We start from the raw sequence: 23338 nt of genomic DNA, 5'->3' as shown, positions 1-23338 counted from the left end.
GGGCATGCTCTTTGAGTGTAGTGGAGTTAAGCTTTCCCTGGTAACTGTTGATGAAGGTGGTTTCTGAACAGTAATTACCACACTGAGAACTGTGGAAAGACATTGATATTATGGCTATTTCATGTTGCGGTGTTACAACAGGCTGAAGTTCAGGGCTTTGACCCTTCTGAGACCCTTCTAACTAACTAAATAGATCCCATCTTCTGGTGAGATCTGGGTTTGCCAGTTTAGGACAGAAATGTTGTTCCAAGCTCCGCATGTGCAGGGAGTGTGTAGCCTTCTGCTGTTTTTCTTAAACAATTAAACTTTTCACATGATCTCCATAACTCATTAGATAGAAAAGATGAAGTATCCTGATATTCCTGCCAACCAAGTTTGACAGGAGATGTGACAAAATAGCTGAGATGGAGAGATATGCRGGAGCARAAGTTTGGTTTTCATCAGTAAGTGACACTACATTAGTGTGTAGTGTTGCTTGGAATCATCTCCAGCTGAGGAGCCATCTTTGTACTAATGAATGTACTCCTTTCAAGCTGAATATTTTCACTCTCACCTGCTGATACTCAGAGTCGCATCCTTGAGATCATAAAACAGTTACTCAAAAGAAGAAACAAACATACCTCAAAATAACTGGAACTATGTGAAGTCATATGTTCATATGCACATTTTGCAATTTATCCACCCCTTATTTTTCTGTCTAGCACATATAGATTCCTTTAGCTGAAAGAATCATGTGTTTTATGAGGAGCAAGTATTCATGCTCTTGGTGTGAATCCTATGCAGGTTCAAGTTGGAATTGAGTTCTTGCTGGGCTTAGAAACAGCTGTTGATGTGGACGCAATTGTGTAGCAGAAGCTTGGTGGTGAGGAAGATCAGGCAGTGGCATGAGGCTCATTTTGAGAGCACAGATATACATTATTTCTTATCAAGTGCATCCCAGAGAAAGAATTATGGAATATGAAGTTGATTGAAAAGGCCTGACAGGAATTTTGCCCTTTTTGATGACTGTTTCCATCATAGCACAGAATGAGTAGTATCAGCAAGTGAACTGTAGAATAATCTTGGGTTAGAAGGGATCTCTGGAGTTCATCTAGTCCAACTCCTTTCTCAAATCAAGGGCAGTTTGAGAGTTAGACTAGATATGTTGTACCYTGTTCAGCTGAATTTTGAATATGTCCAAAGATGGCAATCCCACAGCCTGTCTGGCTGTCCTGCACCAGTCTTAAACACTCTTGCAGAGAAAATGTTCTCCTTTATGTACAGTTTGGTTTTTCACTTGCTGCTGAGTGTGACCATTGCTTCTTGTCCTCTCACTCTGTACCTCTGAGAAGTCTGATTCAGTCTTCCCTGTAATCACTCTTCACATTATTGAAGACAGTAACACCCCTCGCTGCCTTCGTATCTTGAGATTAAACAAACTCATCTCTCTCGGCCTTTACTGATGCATCATTTTGTCTAGCCTAAATTTTTGTGGTGATCCTTCTCTGAACCTGCTGTAGTGTGTCTTGTACTGTGGAGCACAAAACTTATTACAGATGCTGTCTCTCAGGTACTAGACAGAGGTTTACAATCGGTTCCCTTTGCCTGCCAGTTGCATTTGTGCTGATGCCACCTAGTACATGATTCACTTTAATTGGTGCGAGGGCATATGGCTGGTTCATGTTCAACTGGACAGAAACATTTAATCCTGAACTTCAGAGGTTCTAGGTCACAAATCCACTATTACACTACTGCAATGAAATAATCACAGAAAAGGTTGAAATAAGGCCTAGAAAAACAAGACTTTAATTGCTGCAAAATGGTATATGGAGTGTGGCAAAAGGCTTGCTAGTGTCTAGTCATCCCTGAAACATGTTTTTAGTGAGTACTGTTGTTTCTATACTTGAAAAGCGAACTGGAAATTGCAGTACCCCAAATGTTGAAATACTACGCTAGCAAATTATAAATTTTAACCCTTCTTGTTGGATTTTTGCTTGAATGCTGGAAATATCCAAGAATGGAGGAAYTCCTTGTGTGCAGTTATCTTGTTTGGCCTGCATTTGTTTCATTTGGGCAAAAGCGTGAGGTCTGAGAAGAAGGTGCTGTGTCAGGTCCAAACACAGCTGGTGATGCTTTAATACCAATGAATTTAAAAGTTAAGGAACTCTCAACCAGTGGAGCAATACAGTATATTTCATGAGGAAAAAGAAAAGTCTAAAATGAAAAAGACAACTGTAGGCAGTTTGATCTTATCCAGCTCTGTCAATCTTGTAATGCTCAGCAGATTCTGTTTTGGTTTTTATCTTCTTTTAACAACTCAAAAATTGCTTTAACAAATTTCTTTTGTTTGTCTCTTATCTTGCCTTGCTCCAATCCTTCCTTTCCCTACTGAATTGTCTTTCAGTAAGTTATGTTCCTTTGTGAGTTGAGGAAAACACCACTTCACATTTACCTGTTATTTGTTCACTGGTTTGTATGATCTTTAATAGCAGTAGCAATTTGACCCTCAAAGTGCAGAAGTTTTTTTTCTGGGAAATTACACACTAAAATCCACCTTACTGAGGTGTGACTAGATGAAAAAAATTGATGCTAGAACATCTGTGTATTTTGCACATCCCATCTGAAAAAAAGTACCTTGGAATACCAAATTCCCATCTTAATTGTAGATATGAAAAGAATGGTTTGTATTGTGTAATCCAGCTGACTTCTCCTGCTGCAACAACATCTACAATTTAGGAGAATGGATTTGGAAGTGGTCCTGGGAGTTAAGTTCTGCCCTGTGCTTAAAGGAAACATGCCAAATTTAGAGAAGACTGAGATTGATAATGTGAAGTGCATTCATAACAAAATTAAAAAAAAATTAAGCAGAATAGATTAGCAAAGATATTTTAATCCAAAACTGCAATTACCCAGAATAGTACTGAAGAAAAAAAAAATAAATAGTTCCTGTGGAGCATTCTGTAACCTCTCTATTTCAGGAAGTTCATTTGGGGGCAAAATTTTTCCCTCAATATTTTAGGAAGGTATTCACTGCAGATGACTGTAATGGCTTTTAGCTGTTCTTGTTTAGCAGATCAAGTGTTCAAATTTGTTTTGAGTGTTGTGGGTTGCGTTTGGGTTAGAGGTTTTTTTTTTTTTTTTTGCTTGTTTAATAACTACTGAATTATGCATTCTGTGAATTTACCTTAAAAAAAGAAGTGTAATATTRGGACTACTCATTCTTGATTTAAGTTTAAAGAAAAATTTCAGCTGATTCTGAAGTTCCAAGTACCATGTTTTACCCTTCAGTTTAGCTGAATTTTTGTATTCCTTTATTTCTAATTCTGTGAATTCTTATTCTTGCAAATACAGTAATTGCTAGGTTAAGTTAGTTTTCAAAGTGYCAGTGAAGGTATTTTTGTCTCAACTGTCTCTCGTTATTTCATGCTAAATAATTTCTTGTGGTGTAATGTGGTGGGTAATGGTTCAAGCCCCTAATAAAATTGTAAAGCATGTCGTATTGGTGTCTYATACCTCATTTGCTTTGCTCTTCACTGCTATAAAACAATTAGCAGATGGAAGTGAAACAAAACCCTGTGCAGTGATGGGAAACACAGAAATATGTTGGTAGCATGCTTTCTCTGATTATATTGTAGTTGGAACATGGATGCAGGACTATTTGGATAACCTTACKGTACTTTTAGGAAGGGAGTGAGGTGACATTAGTCGTTCTATGTGCCTGGATTTTTTGGATGAAGTTTTAATTTTTCCATTATTTTTATATGAACTTTTTTCCTGGACAATAAACAAACAAATATGAATGTGGGGCCAAATCTCCTCTCATGTCTGGTTGTGATTAGAATTGAAGATAATTCTTAAAAATTTAAAAGTAAACACGAGTGTTGCTCTTGCAGAAGTTCTGCATATGTATAATTTTATTATTTGTATTATTTGTTAATGTAATAATGCAAAGCACTTATAAACTTCAGTATGAAGTCTTTTTGTCTTAATAAATGTATAAGAAAAAGCCTATGTTAACATGATCTTTCTCTAGGCAATTTAGATGATGCTCACAATACCTGGGAGTAAACACTGATATGCAGATAAACATTTGTGAAATTTTGAAACAAAGTTTTAATGTAAATTTACATTGTTACTAATTGTTTTGCGCTATTTAAATCAAAAGTAAATGGCTTTGAGTTAAGGGCTTAAAAATTTAAATAGCATTTACTTGCACGTGTACTGGCACTAATAGTGTTTTGAGGGATTTCACAACTAAGATCTTGCTTTTCTGGAATCTGTGGTGCTAGTGTTAGTGTCAGTGTTTCTAATATCTCTAACAAACAACTTTTATACCAAACAAACCAAACTGCCCACGAAATGTTGAAAGGCTTCTTCTAAGTTTTTKAGTAGCTATGATTCAGTGTTCTGATAAAGCTAGATCAAAAATCCTCTGTAGAAGTAAGCTAATTAACAAAAAAGAGAAATATACACACATGCACATGCAAATTTGTAAAGTAAGATATTAAAGATGCTACTCATCAGTTACTGAACGCTGATGCAACTTCCTGAAAAGAAGCGATTTATTTGGTGAGATTTTTTCAGATAAGCACCAGAGACTTTTTTACCCGCTAAGTTTTCTCTATTTTTTTGTTGATATTGAGTTCTGTTGTATCATCTCAGTCTTGAAAATCAGTATTTTGAATTTGAAGGGTTTTTTTTTAAAAAAAAAAGCCATTGTACAGTAGACAGTCAATTTGTGAAATCAAGACATGGTTAAAAATAAAGGACCGGGTCCCTTTAGCCTCTTTTATCTGGGTGAAAAATAGAATATTTCAAGTTCAGAAAATTAAATTCATTGCAATTGCTGTTCTTTATGTCTGGGGGGAAGCAGCCTGGTTGAAAATAAGGTAGAACTTGCTGTAATGTGTGCTGTGATRTCTTCATTTCATAGGGTGCATCAGCCACAAGGACTGTTTTATATCAAGGAAAAGTTGATGAGCATGGGTTGGGAGATGCTGATTCTGACACGCAGTGGAAACACAAAGCACCTGCACTTTGGTGGGACGCTGTGGCAGTTGTGTCAGCACTAAATATTGCACTTTGTGGGTGTGACGATCACAGAAAGGACTTCAGAATTTCCTTATGTTAAAAAAGAAGAGGGAACAAACTTGACGGGCCTGAAACCGATGTGGAAGTAAAGGAGCAAAGTGTCACTGAAAGCAGCCTGTGCCTAAGGATTTAAACCAAAGATAACATACGTGGGGTGCTTGCTTAGTCTGTCGGCGTAAAACTTGAGGTRGAACATGGCAATTCAGTAAAACTGTGTGGGTTGCCCAATGGTTTTTTTTCCAAGCATAATTGTGTAAGCCTCTTGATTTAGTCTCACAAAGGATGACTCGTTATAGAAGACACATGGTCAATKACATATGTACATACTCGTACATCATCATGTTTTCCATCCCTATTTARTTGTTACCACCCAAAATGTTTGTTAGGATGTTCTCAGCTGTAGAAGTCTTCCAGAAATCATTTGAGAAATAATCAGTTAGTGAATAATGTACCAAAGAAGAACAATGACCTCCTTCTCTCTGGGGCAGCGTGCCAAGAACACAATTAAGTGCTTCAGTGTCTGAGAACATATGTCGTAGTGCTAAATGAGGACATGAGCAAGCCACCTGACATTCCTTTGGGAATGTTATTTTTAAGACAAACAAGTTCATTCATTTCTGTGAGAAGTTTAAAGTGTGCTGGAGATAATTCAACCAAATGTGTAGATTTCAAGTCCTTTTGCTGTCACAGTGAATTACTGTTTTCAAGGGTTGCTGGATTTTAAGGGCTAGAGACTCTCTGTTTGGAACTTGGCCTAGTACTCTGTATTTATTAACTTGGTGGAAGAGGTAAAAAGTAAGTAATAAAATCCAACCCAAGTGTATATTTACTCAAGATTAAGAAGAGCATTTGGTAAACTCTGGTATGCCAGTATTAAATTACAAGTTTAATATTGATGACAACCCCTGGGAAGCTTAATTTTGGAAGATGAGATTTCATGTGTTTATTCAAACAATTCTGAAATTTGCTTTAATATTTGGGAGGGCAATCAGAAGATATTGTAGACACTGGCTAGAGATGGTTGTTACTTTCTTGTGCATACTGACTTGACAATCAAAAGAGAGAATACTGAATGGTAGAGTGTGCAAAGAAGGGAAATAATCTTTTGAAGGGTCAGAACATTTCAAAACAAAGCTCTGAAAAACAGAAAAGAAAAAAATTATCAATTCATTTTGAAACACTAAGCTATATATTTGTCAAAGCCTTCAGGATGTATTTGAAAACATGAAGCTGTAGATGATCTAGGAGTCATAAATCATAACTAGGGTCATATTTAGGCATCTGAATTTAGGTGCTTAGAACTGAAAATCTTGATGATTATATTAGAATGCTTTAATWGTATTTGTCCCACCTAACTGATTAGGTTTTATTAGTTTTAAGGCATATAAAAGAACTTCAAAATAATAGTCAACAGAACTGATATTTAAGCATGGTTTCCATTTTGTAATAAAAAATTAAGGCTTAGTAGGAGAGAGAGCTAAAATAGCATATGGCAGTTGTGTTAATATAGTTGGTCTCTATAGGAACACTATTAAAACACGGATTTAATGACAGCATACACTTCCAGTGATACAGAATGAACTGTTTTTCAGATAGCTAACTCAGTGCTACRGCTGATGAGACTGAAGCCACATGGGTTTAGATGTTCAAGCTCACATGGTGAATGCCAGTTGAGAGAGTCCAGCTTTATTTGTTCTGAATATATCCCTCTATTCCAGAATTTGCAAGACCTCAAATTGTCACCATTGTCAGTAGTTCCATGAAATCCATTGCAATACACACCTTCAGATGTGAGATGTGGCAGGCTCTGCCTCCCTGATGGTCTGGAAAGCCTGTGACAGACAGGGAAGAGTGGCTGAGCTCCAGTGCCTGTGTCCTGCAGATGCTGTTAAGGTGGCAGGAGAAATGGTAGTCAGTAAGGGCCGGTCACAGCTCTTCCCTGATGGCACAGCACTGTGGGGACAGGCAGCAGGAGGCTGCCACTGCCTTGTGGCAGTGGGTTCTTGTTTGTAGGAGATGAGTATGTAATCTTAGAAATAACTCTGGGACATCTGCTTTCAGTCGGCTCTAAGTTTTGCAGCTCTTCAGATCCAGAGCCTTATTCTGGAGAAGCCTGCCAAACAGCATCTCATGCTGGCCTACTTTCCTTCTCTCCAAAGAATTAGGGATTAGCTGGTGYTCTTCTCTTCTTTATTAACAGTTTAAGGGCTGGATGACTTTTGAAGTAAACTAAACAAAAGTTGAGAATAAATTATTTTTCTGGCATTTGCTGTTAAATATTTTTATTGAAGCTTAAGAAGTAAAAAAGAATTATGAGTTARTAACGATATCTGGAAATTACACTAGCACGGAGACATAAAGGGCATCATCTGTCCTGCTAAATTGCTCTCACTTGGTTTGTCAAATATCCAGCTTCCTTAGCAGTACAATTGCCCAGTTGGCTTTGTGGAGTACAAGAGCTTTCTACATTCCTTGCAAGTATCTGGCATTGCTACTGGGACAGATAGGTCTGTGTTCCTTAGACTGTGGACAAGGAAAACAATTTGTCTGGGTTTCTTCAGCCCTCTACTGTCTTGAAAAATCACGTCTGTGAACATAAGCATGSCAATATTGTTTCTTATTTGTGGTTCTTTCAAGTGAAAAATGGACATTAGCATAAGTACTCCAACCAGTGAAGCTCTGTGTCCTTGCATAAAACTGAACAAAGTTTAAAGCTGTATGTATGTGGCGGTTCCTGCAGTCTTGGAAGAGCATCCACTGATTTACTTGGTGGCATAATGTACTTTCCTCTTGTTTCCTTGTCCCTATGAAGATAATTAACTAAGTGTTATATGGAAAAAAAAATAAGGCCTGGATGTTTGGAACAGTACATTGGTAATTCTGATCTTTGCTCTTTAGACACCTCGTTCATCCATAAATTTTCATGTTRAAAAAATAAGCACTTTTGAAATCTGTATTTAAAAAAAATGCTTCTACCAGTAAATCAATCTTGAAAAATAATTATATTCTTGAAGCAAGGCCTGCATTGCACTACATAGACTGTAACATTGATTTCAAATGGAAAAAAAGTCATACTGATGAATTGTGCCTTGATATCTACAAATGTGGTTTGTCCAGCTGATGTTTTGTAYAACTGTTAAGGTGAAAGTCTTTCTGTTCCACTCTGTCTACTCTAACCACTCAAAACCAGACTTTTGACAGATCTTTAATATCAGTTGCTGGTAATTTCTGCCACAGCATGACTGTCTTGAGTGATCTGCTTTGCTAGTAACATAAATACTTCTTCCCTTCAGACTAATTATGCATGTCATCATTTGTACATCATTTGTATTATGAACTGTGTATATTTGATATGGTGCAATGCTGCTAATGTTGATATTCAGTGCTGCTATTTTCATAATTAGCAACAAATTATTTCATTTAATTATTTAAAAAACCCCAACAAACCAAACCAAGCAACAGCTTCTGTAACCTAAAAGCTGGCAAAAGAGATCTGCAGTTCTTTTCCTAGGTTAGCCTGGTCTCTGTTATGTCTTACTTTTCATCTTCCATTTATCAGAGTGCTAAAACACGGCTGGTTCATCACACTGATGTTCAATATTTCTTGAATGGGACAGGTCCTGCAGTAGTGAGATTGGTTCCTAGTCTGTTATGTTTCTGTTACTTCTGTAGTGTCCAGTTTCATTCCATACACTATTATTTCATTCTGTTTCCCAAGATCATTTCTTTAGTGCACAAATAGATTAATAGTGCCAAACTAGCCATTGATTGTTTCTTAGCTGAGTTAGTTCCCACACATCATCAGTCTGTCAGCATTACTCACTGTTTTTCTTCCCTGCTCCCCATCCTCCTAAATTCTGTTAACTTTTGGGTTTCACTGTGATACCTCCCAGTGACTACCTACTGATTTTATCTCTCTGTTGTACTTGTGAAGAGGCATGAAGCTTCAAAGTGTTGGGGTGATTTGTGTTTTTGTTGTTGTTGACGTTTGTGGTTGTTGTTTGTGTGTGTGTGTGTGTGTGTGTGTGTGGTTGGTTTTTGTTTTGTTTTAGTATTGCTTTCAGTAAATGTTGTTTTTATCAAGTCCTGAATTGGGACTTAATTTAGTTGACACAGTCTGGGACAAGTGTACCTATTCCACACATTCTGCTTGATAACACTAATGGCAAAGATTATTTCTTAGACAATAGGGAATTTCTGACTTTTATGCAAAAAGGTTTATCAGTATTTTAAAATCACTTAATGGTCATCGAGGTCATGCTTCTCCTTTCCATATCCAGAAATTAAAAAATTATCAAGTCCTTTGTCAATCAATTTAGTTCTCATAAGTCAGGCTTTGATGCCCACACAAACATGTGGTTATGCATGGATCTAGAGTTTGGAGCAGAGTATGACTGTGATGGAGGAGGAAGAAGAGAAGGTGCTTATACTAAAGCCTTTTCTGCCAGTAGTTGCCATATACTGCCTGTGAATCTCGAGATATGCTTTAGGAGAACAAAATGACAGCTGACACATGATGTGCATGAAATCGATCTCCTCTTGATTTCTTWGGACCTGTCTGCCACATGGCAATGAAATTACTTGAAACAACACAGGGACTTGAAAAAACCAACAGGCAGGTAGGACTGAGATTAGATTAGTTTGTTGTGCTGAAATCTCCCTCTGTGAGCAAGCAGCGGAGAAGATGAGGAGGATTTCAGCCTCAGGAAAAGTAATTTAATTGCTGATTACCACCAATTACTTTCCCAAATTCCTTTCCTCAGCTACTGGGATAGTTGTATTTATCAGCCAGCAGTCCAGGGAGATTGCTGTGTAGAAGTTGGCTGGAACTCTCAAGCCCTGTATCTGAGTGGTTCTATGGGTATTGTAAATATCACGGATGAAATGCAGGACTCCTTCATGCCAATATAAGTTTTGTTAATGACTTGCCAAGGTCAGGGTTCTCCTTATACTTACATATGAGTTGGACCTTCTTTTGGTGGTACTCTGAGGGTGGGAAAGAATTCAATTGTTTATTTAAAGTGGTGCTGAATGGATCTCAAACTGATCTAGTGCTGCATCTGGATTCACTTCCACGAGAAACAATGTGGAACAAAACTCCTGGGTTGTTTTTTTTTTTTTTTTTTTTATTTTTTTTATTTTTTTTTTTTTTTTTTTTTTTTTTTTTTTTTTTTTTTTTTTTTTTTTTTTTTTTTTTTTTTTTTAATTGAAATCAGAAGTCTTGAAAGCCCTCCTGTTTTTCTGATTCGTAGGAGGGAAGGGCTGGCAACTGCATGCTTTCTCAATTGAAGCAAGTTATCAGATTTTGAATATGCTACAATGTATCAGGACTGCTCTGGGTAATAATGCAGTCATTATCAAAGGTATGCTGCAAGGTATCATGGACTGACATTTTCAAATCACCATGGTAAATCTGCCTGACACAGCTTTAAAAGAAATAAAACAAGACTGAAAGCTCCAGTGTTTAGTCTAAAAACACACATGGCCGTGGTTGCTGTTTTAGCCTATGTGGGCTAACCGTGGAAGCCTTTTGTTGGCCCTCCAGCCTACGGATTGGTGTCAGCTTGATTTGTGTGTTAATTTGCTGACTTTTTGATTTGATGCTTTCCGTTAAAATTCATATAAAGAGCCTATGTGTTTTTGCTTTAYTTAGTAGCATTCCGAAATCTAAATGCTCTTCCAAAGTCTGCCCTTGGTATCACTGAAACTTGAGAGGAAGAGCTTTCAACATTTATTTGCTGTTGGAATAGTTTATTCACCATTTGTATGATACTGAAAGGATAAAGGCAGATGGGGAGCCTTGTTAAGTGATCATATAACCAAACACAGAGAAGAAACACAGTGCCAGTGTTACAAGCTTTTTCCTTTATGGAAAAATTCTGACTAAAATGATCAATGTGGTAAGCTATGAACCACTTAGTATCAGGACTCCCTCATTTCCTCCTGGCACCAAAGATTGTCCTATTTAAGTTAAAGGATTCTACTCACTCTGTCTCTTATATCCCAGCTCTTTAGATCTGGTTTTCTTGAGGAAGATGACTTGTTACTGGCAGAGGCTTCCAGGAACCAGCCCTTGACTGGGTCTCAATCCAAACTTGCAACTGGGATGGTGTTTTGACACCATTTTTGCCTTTCTGTTGATGGCATGTTTAATTGCCTGTGATGATTTCCTTGGGGTGGATGAGCTGCCTTCCTTTCTGAAAGAGATGCCTTCTAAAATATAAATTGATTGAGCAGTTCAGCTGGCGTTTCAAGGTCGGATGAAACAGCAGCTAATCCTCTAGTGTTTGTCTGGCCCAAACTGTGCCACTCATGCTCTTCTAATAAGGAAAGATGTGCAGGCCCATGTGTGGGAGCTGTGTTTATTTTCAAATAGGCGGTGAAATCACGCTGTGGTTACTGCATGTTGGAAACTGAAGAGTTACACCTCTGAAGCGTCCCTTCCAAGAACAGCTCCAGAAATCAGTTCCTTGCATCACTAACATTACAYCTATTTTTTGAGTCAAGACTAATCAAAAATGTACTATCAGGAAGTAGTGAGAAGGTTTGAGTTTGCTGTAAGGTCAAAGGTTCACAAATTAGCATTGGACTTCTAGTAAAAGTAGAAAGATAGTTTAGAAGTAGTCATCAAGTATTATTTCCCTAGTTTAACTTAATGTCCCTCTATGTCTGAAAACAAAAAATTGTATTACCCTTTATGTCACCATCTGTTGTGCATTGTTAAAAATCTGCTATGTTACATACCTCAAGGCACAACTCATAGATGATGTCTTTGTTCTGACCTGTTGCTGCAGCTGAAGCTCCCAGTGATTGCAGTGAAGTTGCACTTAGGCATGTAGTGGAGAGGCCTCTAAAGTGCTATATAACCCTTTCACTGTAATTTAGAAAATTTAGTTTTGCATTTGTTACCACTGAATGCTGTGTCCTGTTTTCCTTTCCGCAGGCAGAGTTACCCCAGAACAGCTCAGCTCATACATTCAGCTTTTCAGAAACAATCTCAAAGCTTTGGAGAACCACTGTGGTCTTCTACAGCTTGTGCTGGCCACGGTCCAGACTTTGAAACATGCCCAGACTTCCAAATGGGACAATTTCCTGGCTTTTGAGAGATTACTTCTACAGGTACACATTATGTTTAATTCTTTGACTTTCCATTACAATCTGTAAGGTTGTATTTTTTATTAAGAAATGTGTTGGGWCGTCTTGCTAAAGAGCTCTTCCTTATTACCAAATGGGTAAAAGAAATGGGAACCTACATTTTTAATCTTTTATAGCTTTGTCTAAGAAATTTTATAAACAACAGAGTAGGCATTCAAGGTGAAGCATAGAAGTAATCTGAATTGGGTGACAGTGTTACATCTATATGAAGTTTCAAGATTATATAACTTTAAACATTGGATATGATTATTTATTATTATTATTATTACTATTATTATTACTATTATTATTACTATTATTATTACTATTATTATTTTCTTCTTGAGGCAAGGTGCTGAATCAAGTGCAGAGATAAGTAGTTACTATGTAAGTGTAAAACTTGCTGAGTGGATGAAAAGCATAGTTGGAAATTCCATGTACCAAGAGAGTAAGGTTTCTCTTGTTTACAACTGTCATCTACCCTCAGTTTTTCCCACCACCACATTTTTTATGGCATCCTGTTTATGACCACAGTATTATTTACATACCATTTTGTATCACAATTGGATTTCTCTCAGGAAATTAGGAGTTGGTAGTATATTGAACTCTATCCTACTAACCTTTGGAGATCTATCAAACAAAGGAGGAGTTTTTYCTAAGAACCTAGTAGAGTTAATTTCTGCTGAAGTTCACAGAAAGCTCAAAACTTTTCTTCCTGTGCTGTTTCTTTGCCATTTTACTGTTTTTAGAGAAATCATCTTCTGAAGCTCTAGCAAGAAGCATATCTTCATTACCAAACTCCTAATGAAGTTAGAGTTAGCCTTAAATGAGTGAAATATACAGTGTGATTCTCTGTGAAAACCAGGTACTTCTGTAAAAAACAGCTGTCTTTGTCTAGCTGACCAAAATAACCAACTAATTTGACTCTCCCCATGACCTCTGGCAGCAGGGTACAAACCCTGGTCCCTTTTTCCTATGGGCAAAATATGCCCATACTTCATAGCTTTGTAGTCAATGAATTTCTGCCAGGTTTGGGGAGCAAAAAATGCAAAACATAGATGGCAGCTCTTTTCTACAAGGGTTTTAAAAGCTCTTCTCTCTTGGTAAAACTGAAACATTTTTGAATACCATTGGCAACTTWCTTTCTCTGTTTAAAAAACAAACACACCTCAGGTTGAAGAACTCATTGCCATTCTGTAGTTTTTCTGGACTGTAGAAAATGGGACTGACAGACCATAGCCCCCTTCTCTGTCCCACAGTGAGTAATGTCACATAGCTCTTCTCAGAGGCTGCCTAAGTTCCAACTTAAAACGAGTTCAGCTTTAGAATCAAAATAAAGCTGCAAGATCAGCATTATTTTCACAACAGCAGACAGCTGCTTGTAAATCAGCAGGGAGTGGGGAAACAGAGGTAAGGAACAAGTAAATTATATATTTCACAAAAAAGAAATGTTTAACAAGCACTCTCATAGTGGTAGGTGGCTTTGGATTATACCCTCTGCCTTCCACCCATCAAATTAAGGTCAACTGTGTTAGCCARAGCAAACTTTCTAGGCTAACATTTGTATCTGTTCTGTAAGTGCATACTTATTTTCAGTAGTTCAAGCAACAACTATTTTGAATTACATAGACTCTATTTTGAAGACACAATCTGAAATGCATTATCTGCTTCTGAGCACATGGTCTGTCTTTGAGCTGTTGACAGAGGTTTATAGGGAGAGCGAAGTGTTGAGACCCAGAAGACAGTAGAGATGTTGTTATTTAAAAAAATCAATTAAGGCATTACATTGTGAATGGTTGGTACATAGTACAGTACACTAAATTTGATGCTGTGGTAGTTTATTTCAGCAGTACTACTGAGGAATTCTTTRGCATATTTGTTATGTTTCTTATAGTTTAAAATAATAAATCTTGAAGACTCAAATAAAAAGTACTTGTTTCAACATGAAAGTAGTATTGTTTCTATTGTATATTGGAACAGCATAGAAGGCAACTGTTTGTGAAAGATCCACTGGGACTAATATTATTAGACTCTGACAACGTAAGAATTCTAGATTTTTTGCTGATGGATGCATGTCAGATTCCAACTGATGCTAAAGGAGATAACCCAATAAAAACAACTGGTGTTAGAATCTGAGCTTTCCCAAAAAAATAAACCTGCACMGTGTTTGAATTTCTGTCATTACTGGGTCTCTGATGGGTCTCATGATTCTCTGCTTAGTCTACTTTGTGTTTTTAAGAAAAAAATCACATTGTTGATAAGAAACCTTTAGTCTATTACACTGAATAACCTTTCTATTTTTCTCTTTACTCTTYGATTTACCCTTTTCAAATTGCAAGTACTCAATTCCAAAAATGGTCTGCTAGAGATCAAAACAACCCACTTATACTATTTTGTCATACCTAAAGAGCTCTACATTTTCAGATCTATGTTGGCTCAATAAATTTTTCTACATCTGCAGCAAGGAAGTCTGGTTTTGAATGAAGGTCTGCTGAAAGTTCAGCTGCATACTTAACAGTGTTGTTCTCTCCTTTACTGGGATGGGTGAATGATTTGAGAGTAAAATTGGATTTCAATAGCATTATGGCCTTGACCTCGAAGGAGGATCAAGATCTAAGAATAATGCATCAGAATTACTCATCTCGATCACAATTTTTTTCTGTGTTCCTCTGCTCTACCTCTACACAGGATAGAGCTTTCACTACTGAGGAGTTTTAAATGCTGTGTGAATTGAAATGRTTTATCTATTTACCCAGGAGATCTCTTGCCCCATTGTATTTTTCTTCTCTTGAGATCCTCTTTTTATTTTTTCTRATTGTGACCATCCATGGAACTGCTAGATGGAAAAGGGAACATAGACTAAATGCTGCACCACACTGCCTGTAAGTCCCCAGCATTCCTCATGTGACTCCCTTGTTTTTCTTCAGGTGAAGATTTAATACTTAGGGAAGTAACTAAGTAAGAAAGAATGTTGCCACTCCATACCTTTTGGTTATATTCCCTGTTCTTCTAAAACTTATGTCTTTAATGCAGGTTTATTAAGCAGTATAGGCTCATGAAGGAGTAAAGCACAAAAGTCTCCAGAATAAAGAAAATGTGACACTGTGAGAGAAGAAATACTTTTGCTATTTTTAACATATACTACTCATATATTTTCTGAGCAGGGATTTCTGCCTCCAAATTCAGTTTAAAAGTATCCAACAGATAGTGTGAATGGGGCTATAATGTGCCCCAAGGGAAAGTGCTGTTCCTCTTTGAAGGGCRTTGCTCTAAAATTGCCGAGGTTGGGTGCTGCCTTTTAGAATTGGCTGAATCCTTCTGGCATAACTTGTTCTCAAGATTTAAGAGTCAAATACTTGTCATATGGAGTCGAAGTGTATTTTATTAATAACCCCACCATTTAAATTCCAAGATTAGGGTTTTTTAAGTGTCCTCTTCCCAAAAGAGGAAGCTGTGTTTCTTCTWTAGGATGAAGACATTCTCTTCTTTTTTAAGATATCTGGGCTAAACTTGCTTCTAAAACTGCAAATGTGCCAGCATTGTTGTCTTAGAATAGATGGATTAATGAAAATAAGGTTATGTGGAAGATTATTRAATTCATTGTTATTATAATGTTGGAAAGGGAAATCTTGCTTCTTGAGGCTTTTTTTATTTGCCCCAAAGGTTTTGCACTTGCTGATGATCCTTTCACAAGGAAATTTCCTGGGAAATTAGACAGCTTCAGTATTGATGTAAAATCCGTGATGCTACCATTGGACCTCAGAACTGTCAAAGTTTTTTTTTGTGATGCTGATTAATGCCATAAAATCTCATAATCTCACAAAATCTCAAGAATGACTTGAATTAAACTCATAATAAATAATACTATAAAAAAACACAAACCAAACAAATTCACAAAATCAATTATAACCAAAAATCACTAACACATTCACAGTTTCATCCTATAGATCAGTGGATATAATTACCTTTACAATGCCTAACTGGCTAAAAATCCTTTCAGCTAACATAAAAATGAAAATACTTTAATATTTTACCAAAAGCAGCTGGAATTTTTAGTCACTCTTAGTTGTAATATAAGTAGGTCAGATACTCTAGTGGTGGAAACTGTGTACATACACTTAGATGGACATCTCTTGACAGCATTTTCAGTTTTAAAATTCCAAGTACTAATTAGTACTAATTTGGTGCTCTAAAATCTGTCAGAATACAGATTTTATTTTTGTCCTTGGTGTCTTGTAAAACAAAGTACAAACATGTTTTTAAGGAAACAAAAAGTTAATGCCAGATGTCATTCCAATGTTTTTATTTTTCTTTTGGCAGAAAGTGGTTAAGAGTTTAATCAATGACATAATTCTTTCTCTTACGAATATTAGCATTCAAACTCACCAAAAAAAAAAAAAAAAAAAAGCCAAAAGTGGAAAAATTGCAATATTGCTGAGTGTTTTATATTTTAGTTAATGTTCCAGTAGCAGGATCTAATAGCTAGGGTGTTAGTAACCATGCCATCCTGTGCTGTGATTCTCCACCATTTTTACAAATGCAGGGTATGACTCATTACTTAATCAAGGATGACATTATTATTTATTTGAACATAATAGGCTAGGCGTTCCTCACATATGTATGCCTGCACTGAATCCTGTGCCAATAAATTTGGAAACTCTTCAGACAGCTTACAAATTTTCCCTGCCTAGAACTCAATGTAGTTTTCAGACCTCTCAATTTTTCTACAGGTTACAATAGTTACTAGCTGACATTTATTGACTCTAAACTGGTGTAAACCAAGAGCTTAAGTGTGGGCTTCAGTCTGTGGAAGAAAGCAGCTTGATAGAAAGAAGTAAGAAAATAGAAAAGCTTTTGGACTACTTCCTCTTGCTCTGCAAGAATAGTTCTTAGGTCAGCTATTGACAGACCTTTATACCTACCTACCTACCTACCTACCTACCTACCTACCTACCTACCTACCTACCTACCTACCTACCTACCTACCTACCTATCTATCTACATTACTTGTTGTTTTGTTTTGTATTTGTTTGATTTATATTGCTTATTCTATGTGTAATTAATAATTACATAGCTCAGCTCAGTGCAATAAATTATCTTTTTGGTGGCCCACAATGTTGATCAATTAATCTCTTTAGAAAAGATATTGCAACAGTATCCGGAAAGAAGACTGATAGCATTARCTGCCCATAATTAGAGATTTTACATTTAAAAAAATAAATCTTTAGATTAGATCAACCTTTTTCAACATAAAGCTGCATATGGAATTAATTGTCTTGTGGGAGTCTTGCATGATAGCATGTTGATTGCAAAGGTCATCCATCCTCTGGAATTTGGTATCTTTTGGATGAGATTGCAGTTGGGACACTGATACACATTCTATCTTACACAACTAGACAATCAAATGTAATTTGTTGATGAAGTGAAAATAGTCATGTATCTATTACTTAAGCTTCCGAATTATTTACTGTTAGTTCTTCTTTAGCCATCTGTTTGTTAGACTTGCTGCACTTACACTGGAGTAGTTTCCAAAATATGTAAACCTATTTGGATTCTTGCCTTATACATGCAATATTTTTAACTTCTTAAGTATTTATTCTTCATAAAATTTATGTTGAATTTCATGACTTTYCATAAAAAACTGGTATCTATAAGCCCTGAAGTAATGTTGCTTCTTGACACCTGTCTCACATGGTCTCATTTCTTTTGCTTGCTCAATGCTTCTTATGCTCATGATACCTTGTTTTTACAGAAATTCAGATGTAGTTATGAATTTTTTATACCTTTCTATAAAGCAGAGCTCTAAACTGAYGGAGGCATGTTAGTACTACAGCAATATAGGTAACAGTGAACCAGGCTTGAGGAAGTAATAAGCTCTTTTGAGTGTGTTTGGTATTGGGCACCATCTGTGACACTCCATAGAGGAGGAACTTGTTGGTTATAGTTCATATTCCATGGGCTGAGGGAGCTTGGTTACGGGCCATTTCCCACATTTGACATGCCAGGATTAAGGCATTCCAGGTAGTTTTGCTCAGAAAGAAAGATGTGGATGTGTATGTGTGTATATATACACATAAAAATTACTTCATTCTATATGTATTTATAGAATTCTTCTAGTCAAAACAATTTCCTGTAAGTARAATGCTCTTGTCAGACTATTTTGAAAGTACATGAAATACAGGTGGGGATTGCTTTAACATTAAATAAATGCTTTGAGAGTGAACAGAAGCTATCTTTATTGACAATTTATTAATCTGTTGAAAGAAAACTATTTGAAGTTTTTCAAACTCTGACAAGCAGTTAAAATATTTTAAGTGTGGTTACTATATCACATGGGAGTTAAGAATATCTTTTCAGTATTCTTGTCAAAGAAATGTGTTTGCATTTGGTCTGAAAATTGCCAATTCATTGCCATATTATGGCTGTCATTTAAAAGACAAAGATCTTCCTCYCTCATCCCATGAAAGAGCTAATATTTTGTATCCAGACACAGGTCACCTAGAGCCTCTAAAACGGGCACTAAATGAAGAAATGGCTTTCTTAAGTGAACAAATGTCAACATCTATAAAACTTCTTGTGGGAAGAGGCCAAATGTATTAAGTCAATTGGAACTGTTAAATTAACGTTCTGTGTACAAAACCAAAATGCTTCTTGTAAAATGAAACAATCCTGATGTATAAATGATTGTAATAGCCAGCTTTTCAGGGGGAGAGCAGAAAACCACTATCACCCCCCCTCCTCCCCCCCCCCAAAAACATGCACAATTTTTTTTTGTTAGAAGTTTAAACAATTAATACCTTGTTCTTGACAGGTTTTTGTAGATACATGCTGTGATTACATGGCAGCTGATATCTGGTTAGCCCATGCTGCAGAAGGGTGGCATTGATTCTCAGTTTTATATGAACACTTGCCGTCAGTGAAACCCAGAGTTTCACCAGTCCTGGGAATCCCTGTGTGGAGCTATGGCTCTGCCTGCCACTTGCCATTCTTTCTCTTCTGTGACATTTCTCCCTAAAATGTAGCATTAACTCCTTACTTTCTGTAAGAGTTAATATTAACTGGGCTGAAGGGCAGGTGCCCACAGTCTCTGCCAGTATATGTAGAGGAGTTGTGAGGAGGCACAATATTAACCATATTGAACAAGTTATCATTTACTCTTACACAGATAATTGTGCTCCAAGAGGCAAAGTGTCTGTCGCATGTACTCCCAATAAGTCCTTGCKTTGCTCTACATGGTGCTCCGATGATAAGAGTTTCCATACTACTTGATTTCCTTTAGATGCAGGGTCTGGTTYCCAGTGTCTTCTTCTGAAGGAGATTGGTACTACCCTCACAAAAAAAATTGTCTTGATTCTTTCTGGTTCTACTTGCATGGGACAGGTTGAGTCATACATGAAATGTGYTTTAAAAAGCACTTTTCCTAAAGCATGACAGTTATCTCTAATAGACTGGACAAATTTCATGGCTTATTAATATGCAGGAAAATGACATGCACTATTTTGGATCTAACAAAGTGGAGGAGTCAAGCACTCTTGGCAGCAGCATCTTTTATATTGGAAGGCAGGGACTTGTAGGCASTGTCTTTTTAGATGTGGCTTCTGTGGTCACAGGTAAGCAGTGCAAGAGTGCAGATTCCTTTAGTTCATCTTTTTGCCTCTTAACTACAGAAATCCCATTGGCAATACCCATTCATCAGCCTCCTGATGGACAAGTCAATTGTCAAGGTTTTGCTGAGTACTCTGTGTTTCTGTGGTGTTAAGTCTCCGCTAATAAGTTCATTAATTAGATGTTAATTTTGTGTTACTGGCATACTAGGTTAAATATGAATGGAGATGGAGAAGTAGACAGCTCCATTTGTGTTTTAGCATTTTATTTTGTATTCATTTCAATCATATTTGGTGCAATTTTTAAATGCTTTCAGTCAAAATGGTTAACTCAGTTTGTTACAGACTTGGTTAGAAAGGCTGGGGAGTTATTTTAACATGATGTGTAGGGTACCTTAGCTAATAATTCTAATTGAATTTTGCCCCTTTTATAGAGCTGGACTGTGTTTACCTTTAGATTTTTTCTGCTTTCACTAACTGTACCATGGTCTTTAAGGAASGGAGCATTGCCTTATTTTTACAGCCCGAGTTTCCTCCCTCCCAACAGAATATTGTTGTAATAATAACGAAATCAACGCCACAAAACACAGTGTATAGTGAGAGCTTTATTCATAGGAGCTGCTTATTGTGTTTCTTAGCTCAAAGGCAGTAATCACCTATCAAATCTCTTATCTGCAAACCAGTTTGATAGTGCCAGCACTGTATATCTGGGTTTGAGTGTGATTATATTATTCTGTCAGTTTGGTTTTCTTTCCTTTGGAGGATTTACTTGATTATTTCCTACAGACTGGCAAGGAGAAAGCAGAGAAACAACACAGCTGAAAACTAGTGAAAACTTCACTGTGGGCAATATCAAAAATTAACAGTGGGGCTGCCATATTGCATTTCCTCTGTCTCCCCAACTTAATGAGTTACATTAACTTCCCACTGGCCCTCACACTCCCTTGGATCACAGATATTTCTGAGCACATGGAGCATTCACAGACATAGAGGTGTGCATTACTTTCACTGGGAAAGCAAATATATCCTTAAATTTGATTTTACTTACTTGATGGAAAATAAGGTGGTRTTAATTTTATGAGCTTTCAGGCCAGCTGAGATCAGGGTGGTCTAGGACTTAACTTTGATTCCTGACTTAAAGGTTGTGTCTTTTACATGGTGAAATGGAACTGACACTGTGTTGGAGTGCTTGCAAAACTTTCTTGTTTTCAATGAAAACCCCACTCCCAAAAGAAGCTACACAAAAAGACACTACTACGCAATAAACTGCTTGTGGCTCAGTCCAGCTATGGAGCTATGGTAGATTTTTGTTCCTTATAAATTACATCCTTTTTTGCAGTTGTAGAGATTTGTTTGATATTGATTGCTCATTTCCAGTAGAGAAGGCAGGCTCAGCTCTCCTTGTCTAGGTTAGAAAAACAARCTACATTTGAAGGCAACATGCTGACTCAGCCAGCAAAATATTAGTGGAATTTTACCTCTGTAGTAGGTCATAAAAAATAAYTTTTAAAATAAAATCTGACTTTCCAGAGGTCTTCCTGTATAGTCCTTATTGCTGTGTGTCATTTTGGAATTGACCAATTAGCTCCACTTAAAACAAAGTAGTTGCTCTAACTTGTCTCTTAGAGAGGTGTAGAATACTGGAATTTAATCAGAGGTTACTGCTACATCTACTGTTCCACAGGTGTGTGTAACAGACAAATGACTCAGCCTACTAGGTGTTTCCCACACATTCCTGAGTTTTCCTGGGAAATGAAAAGAGATTTTTTTCTAGGGGTTGTCTTTCTTCAGATTTTCTCAGCTCACGTCTGTTCAGCTAAGTTGCCTTACATGGGCTTGAAATTTCTCTAGGAACTCTCTCAGTCTAAAAGGATGTCTCTTCAGAAGGCTGCCWGTTTCACCATGGCACCATATTTGAGCACAAGAACATTAAAGTCAGCATACTATAGACCCAACAAATGTGGATTTATGCTCAAAGCTGCCTRTTRGCTCAGTGCAGAGCAGTGTGAAGGYTGTAAAAGACAAACTAGTGTGAAAGACTGCTTCATTCTCATTTGTATCCCWCCTTCCCTGAAAAAGCAAAAGGAAATATTTGCTTCATACCTAGAAATTACATGCATTTACTTCTGAAGCTTCTGTCACATTGTATTCTCTGTGTTTAGTCTTTCATGTATTTAATAAGAATGCTTTGYTAAATAAAAATGTGGTAGGGATAGGGGAAAAAATTAAATTTCCCTCTGGATGTCCCCCCTGCACCACCCCATCCCAGACTGTTTGCCTTTGTGTGCCTTTAAAACAAATAGCATATGGTTCTGTGAGTGTTCCTGTAATTCAAAGTAGTCATGTTGCCTGCAGAAGTGAAGGGTACTATGCACATGTAAAGCTTGTACAGTATTTTCTAATGAAATAAGACAGCCCATTTGTGCAGCTGTGGCTAATAAGGCATGAATACAGTTAACTGCTGTTTACGTCCTCACTGTTTGTTTGAAGTACAGAAATTCTGTACATTCATATTAGGCAATTCAGTATAGAAATCTAACTTGGATTGACTATTGATGGGAAGTATTTCATGATTTTGTAGCAGGTTAAAACATATGGTTGTAGTTACAATAAATAAATTACTGGGTCCATAAACCACTGCCATTCAGCACAACTGTCAGGTTGATGTACATTTATCCTTCAGGAAAATAAAATGTAGATAATGGATAAGTCATAAATGATAGTCCGAGTCTCTGGGGAAGGAAAAAGTTTCAAATTCTTTTTAACGAGTGCATTTGGAAGAGAAGAGGAAAAGATAATGTGCCAGAGATGAGAAACTCTCCAAACATGACTTAATTTTATCCATCAGTTTTTCTTCTCATATTTCTTCCCTACCCATCCTCAAGTCCAGAGAAAATTAAATAGCTGCTAAGCTGTAGGCAGCAAAGGATTTAGGCATGCTTCATAGTTACATCTGACTTACACTTGCACAGTAGTGTTGCCTTTTGTGAGAAGAGCAGAAATGATYTTCTCTGATAAACACTAAGGAGCATTTTCTTTCAGTTTTTAAAAAATGTCTCTCATTTTATTTGAATTTCTTAACCAGTATTCTTCTGCAACACAGAAACAGAAATAGGACAGTTGAATTTGGAAASATGTAGATACTGTGTTAAGAAATCTGTAACTATTAATAGCTCTAGACATAAAATGTATCTGCTCAGAATATTGTTTTCCAGTAATAGTATCAGAGTGTGTTATCATAAAGGATCCCCWAAGAAGACTGGCATGGGTCCTCAACTGTCTTTTTATTAACAGATTTTTTAATAATGACTTTGGTGTCCCTGGTCACCAGGCTCTCACTGGTGTGATTTGTTTTAGTTCTCTTTGGATTTGAAAGTATATTTGTAAAAATCATTCATTCTTATGTCTGTTTTAACAGATATGGTTACAAAAAACTATGAAAGTCTCTGCTTATATCAGAAACAAAGAATATTTTAAAAGCTAAACTCTATGATACACAGGACTAAATTTCAAAATGTATGTTCCTCTAG

At 36.8% G+C, this 23338-nt stretch overlaps 1 protein-coding gene across 1 annotated transcript in view; it reads left to right on the top strand.

Moving 5' to 3' along the window:
• SCFD2 (sec1 family domain containing 2) overlaps positions 1-23338 on the top strand; it is a 190339-nt gene that overhangs the window by 37661 nt on the left and 129340 nt on the right. The window contains exon 4 of the mRNA XM_057366796.1: positions 12014-12189. Coding sequence (XP_057222779.1) covers positions 12014-12189 — 176 coding nt within the window. The remainder of the gene's footprint in view (positions 1-12013; positions 12190-23338) is intronic.

Source organism: Malurus melanocephalus, unplaced genomic scaffold, assembly GCF_030028575.1.
Source record: "Malurus melanocephalus ecotype Western Australia unplaced genomic scaffold, MMel_1.1 scaffold_71, whole genome shotgun sequence".
Taxonomy (NCBI): domain Eukaryota; kingdom Metazoa; phylum Chordata; class Aves; order Passeriformes; family Maluridae; genus Malurus; species Malurus melanocephalus.
The sequence above is the reverse complement of the archived record's forward strand: the minus strand, read 5'-3'. Positions and strand labels throughout refer to the sequence as shown.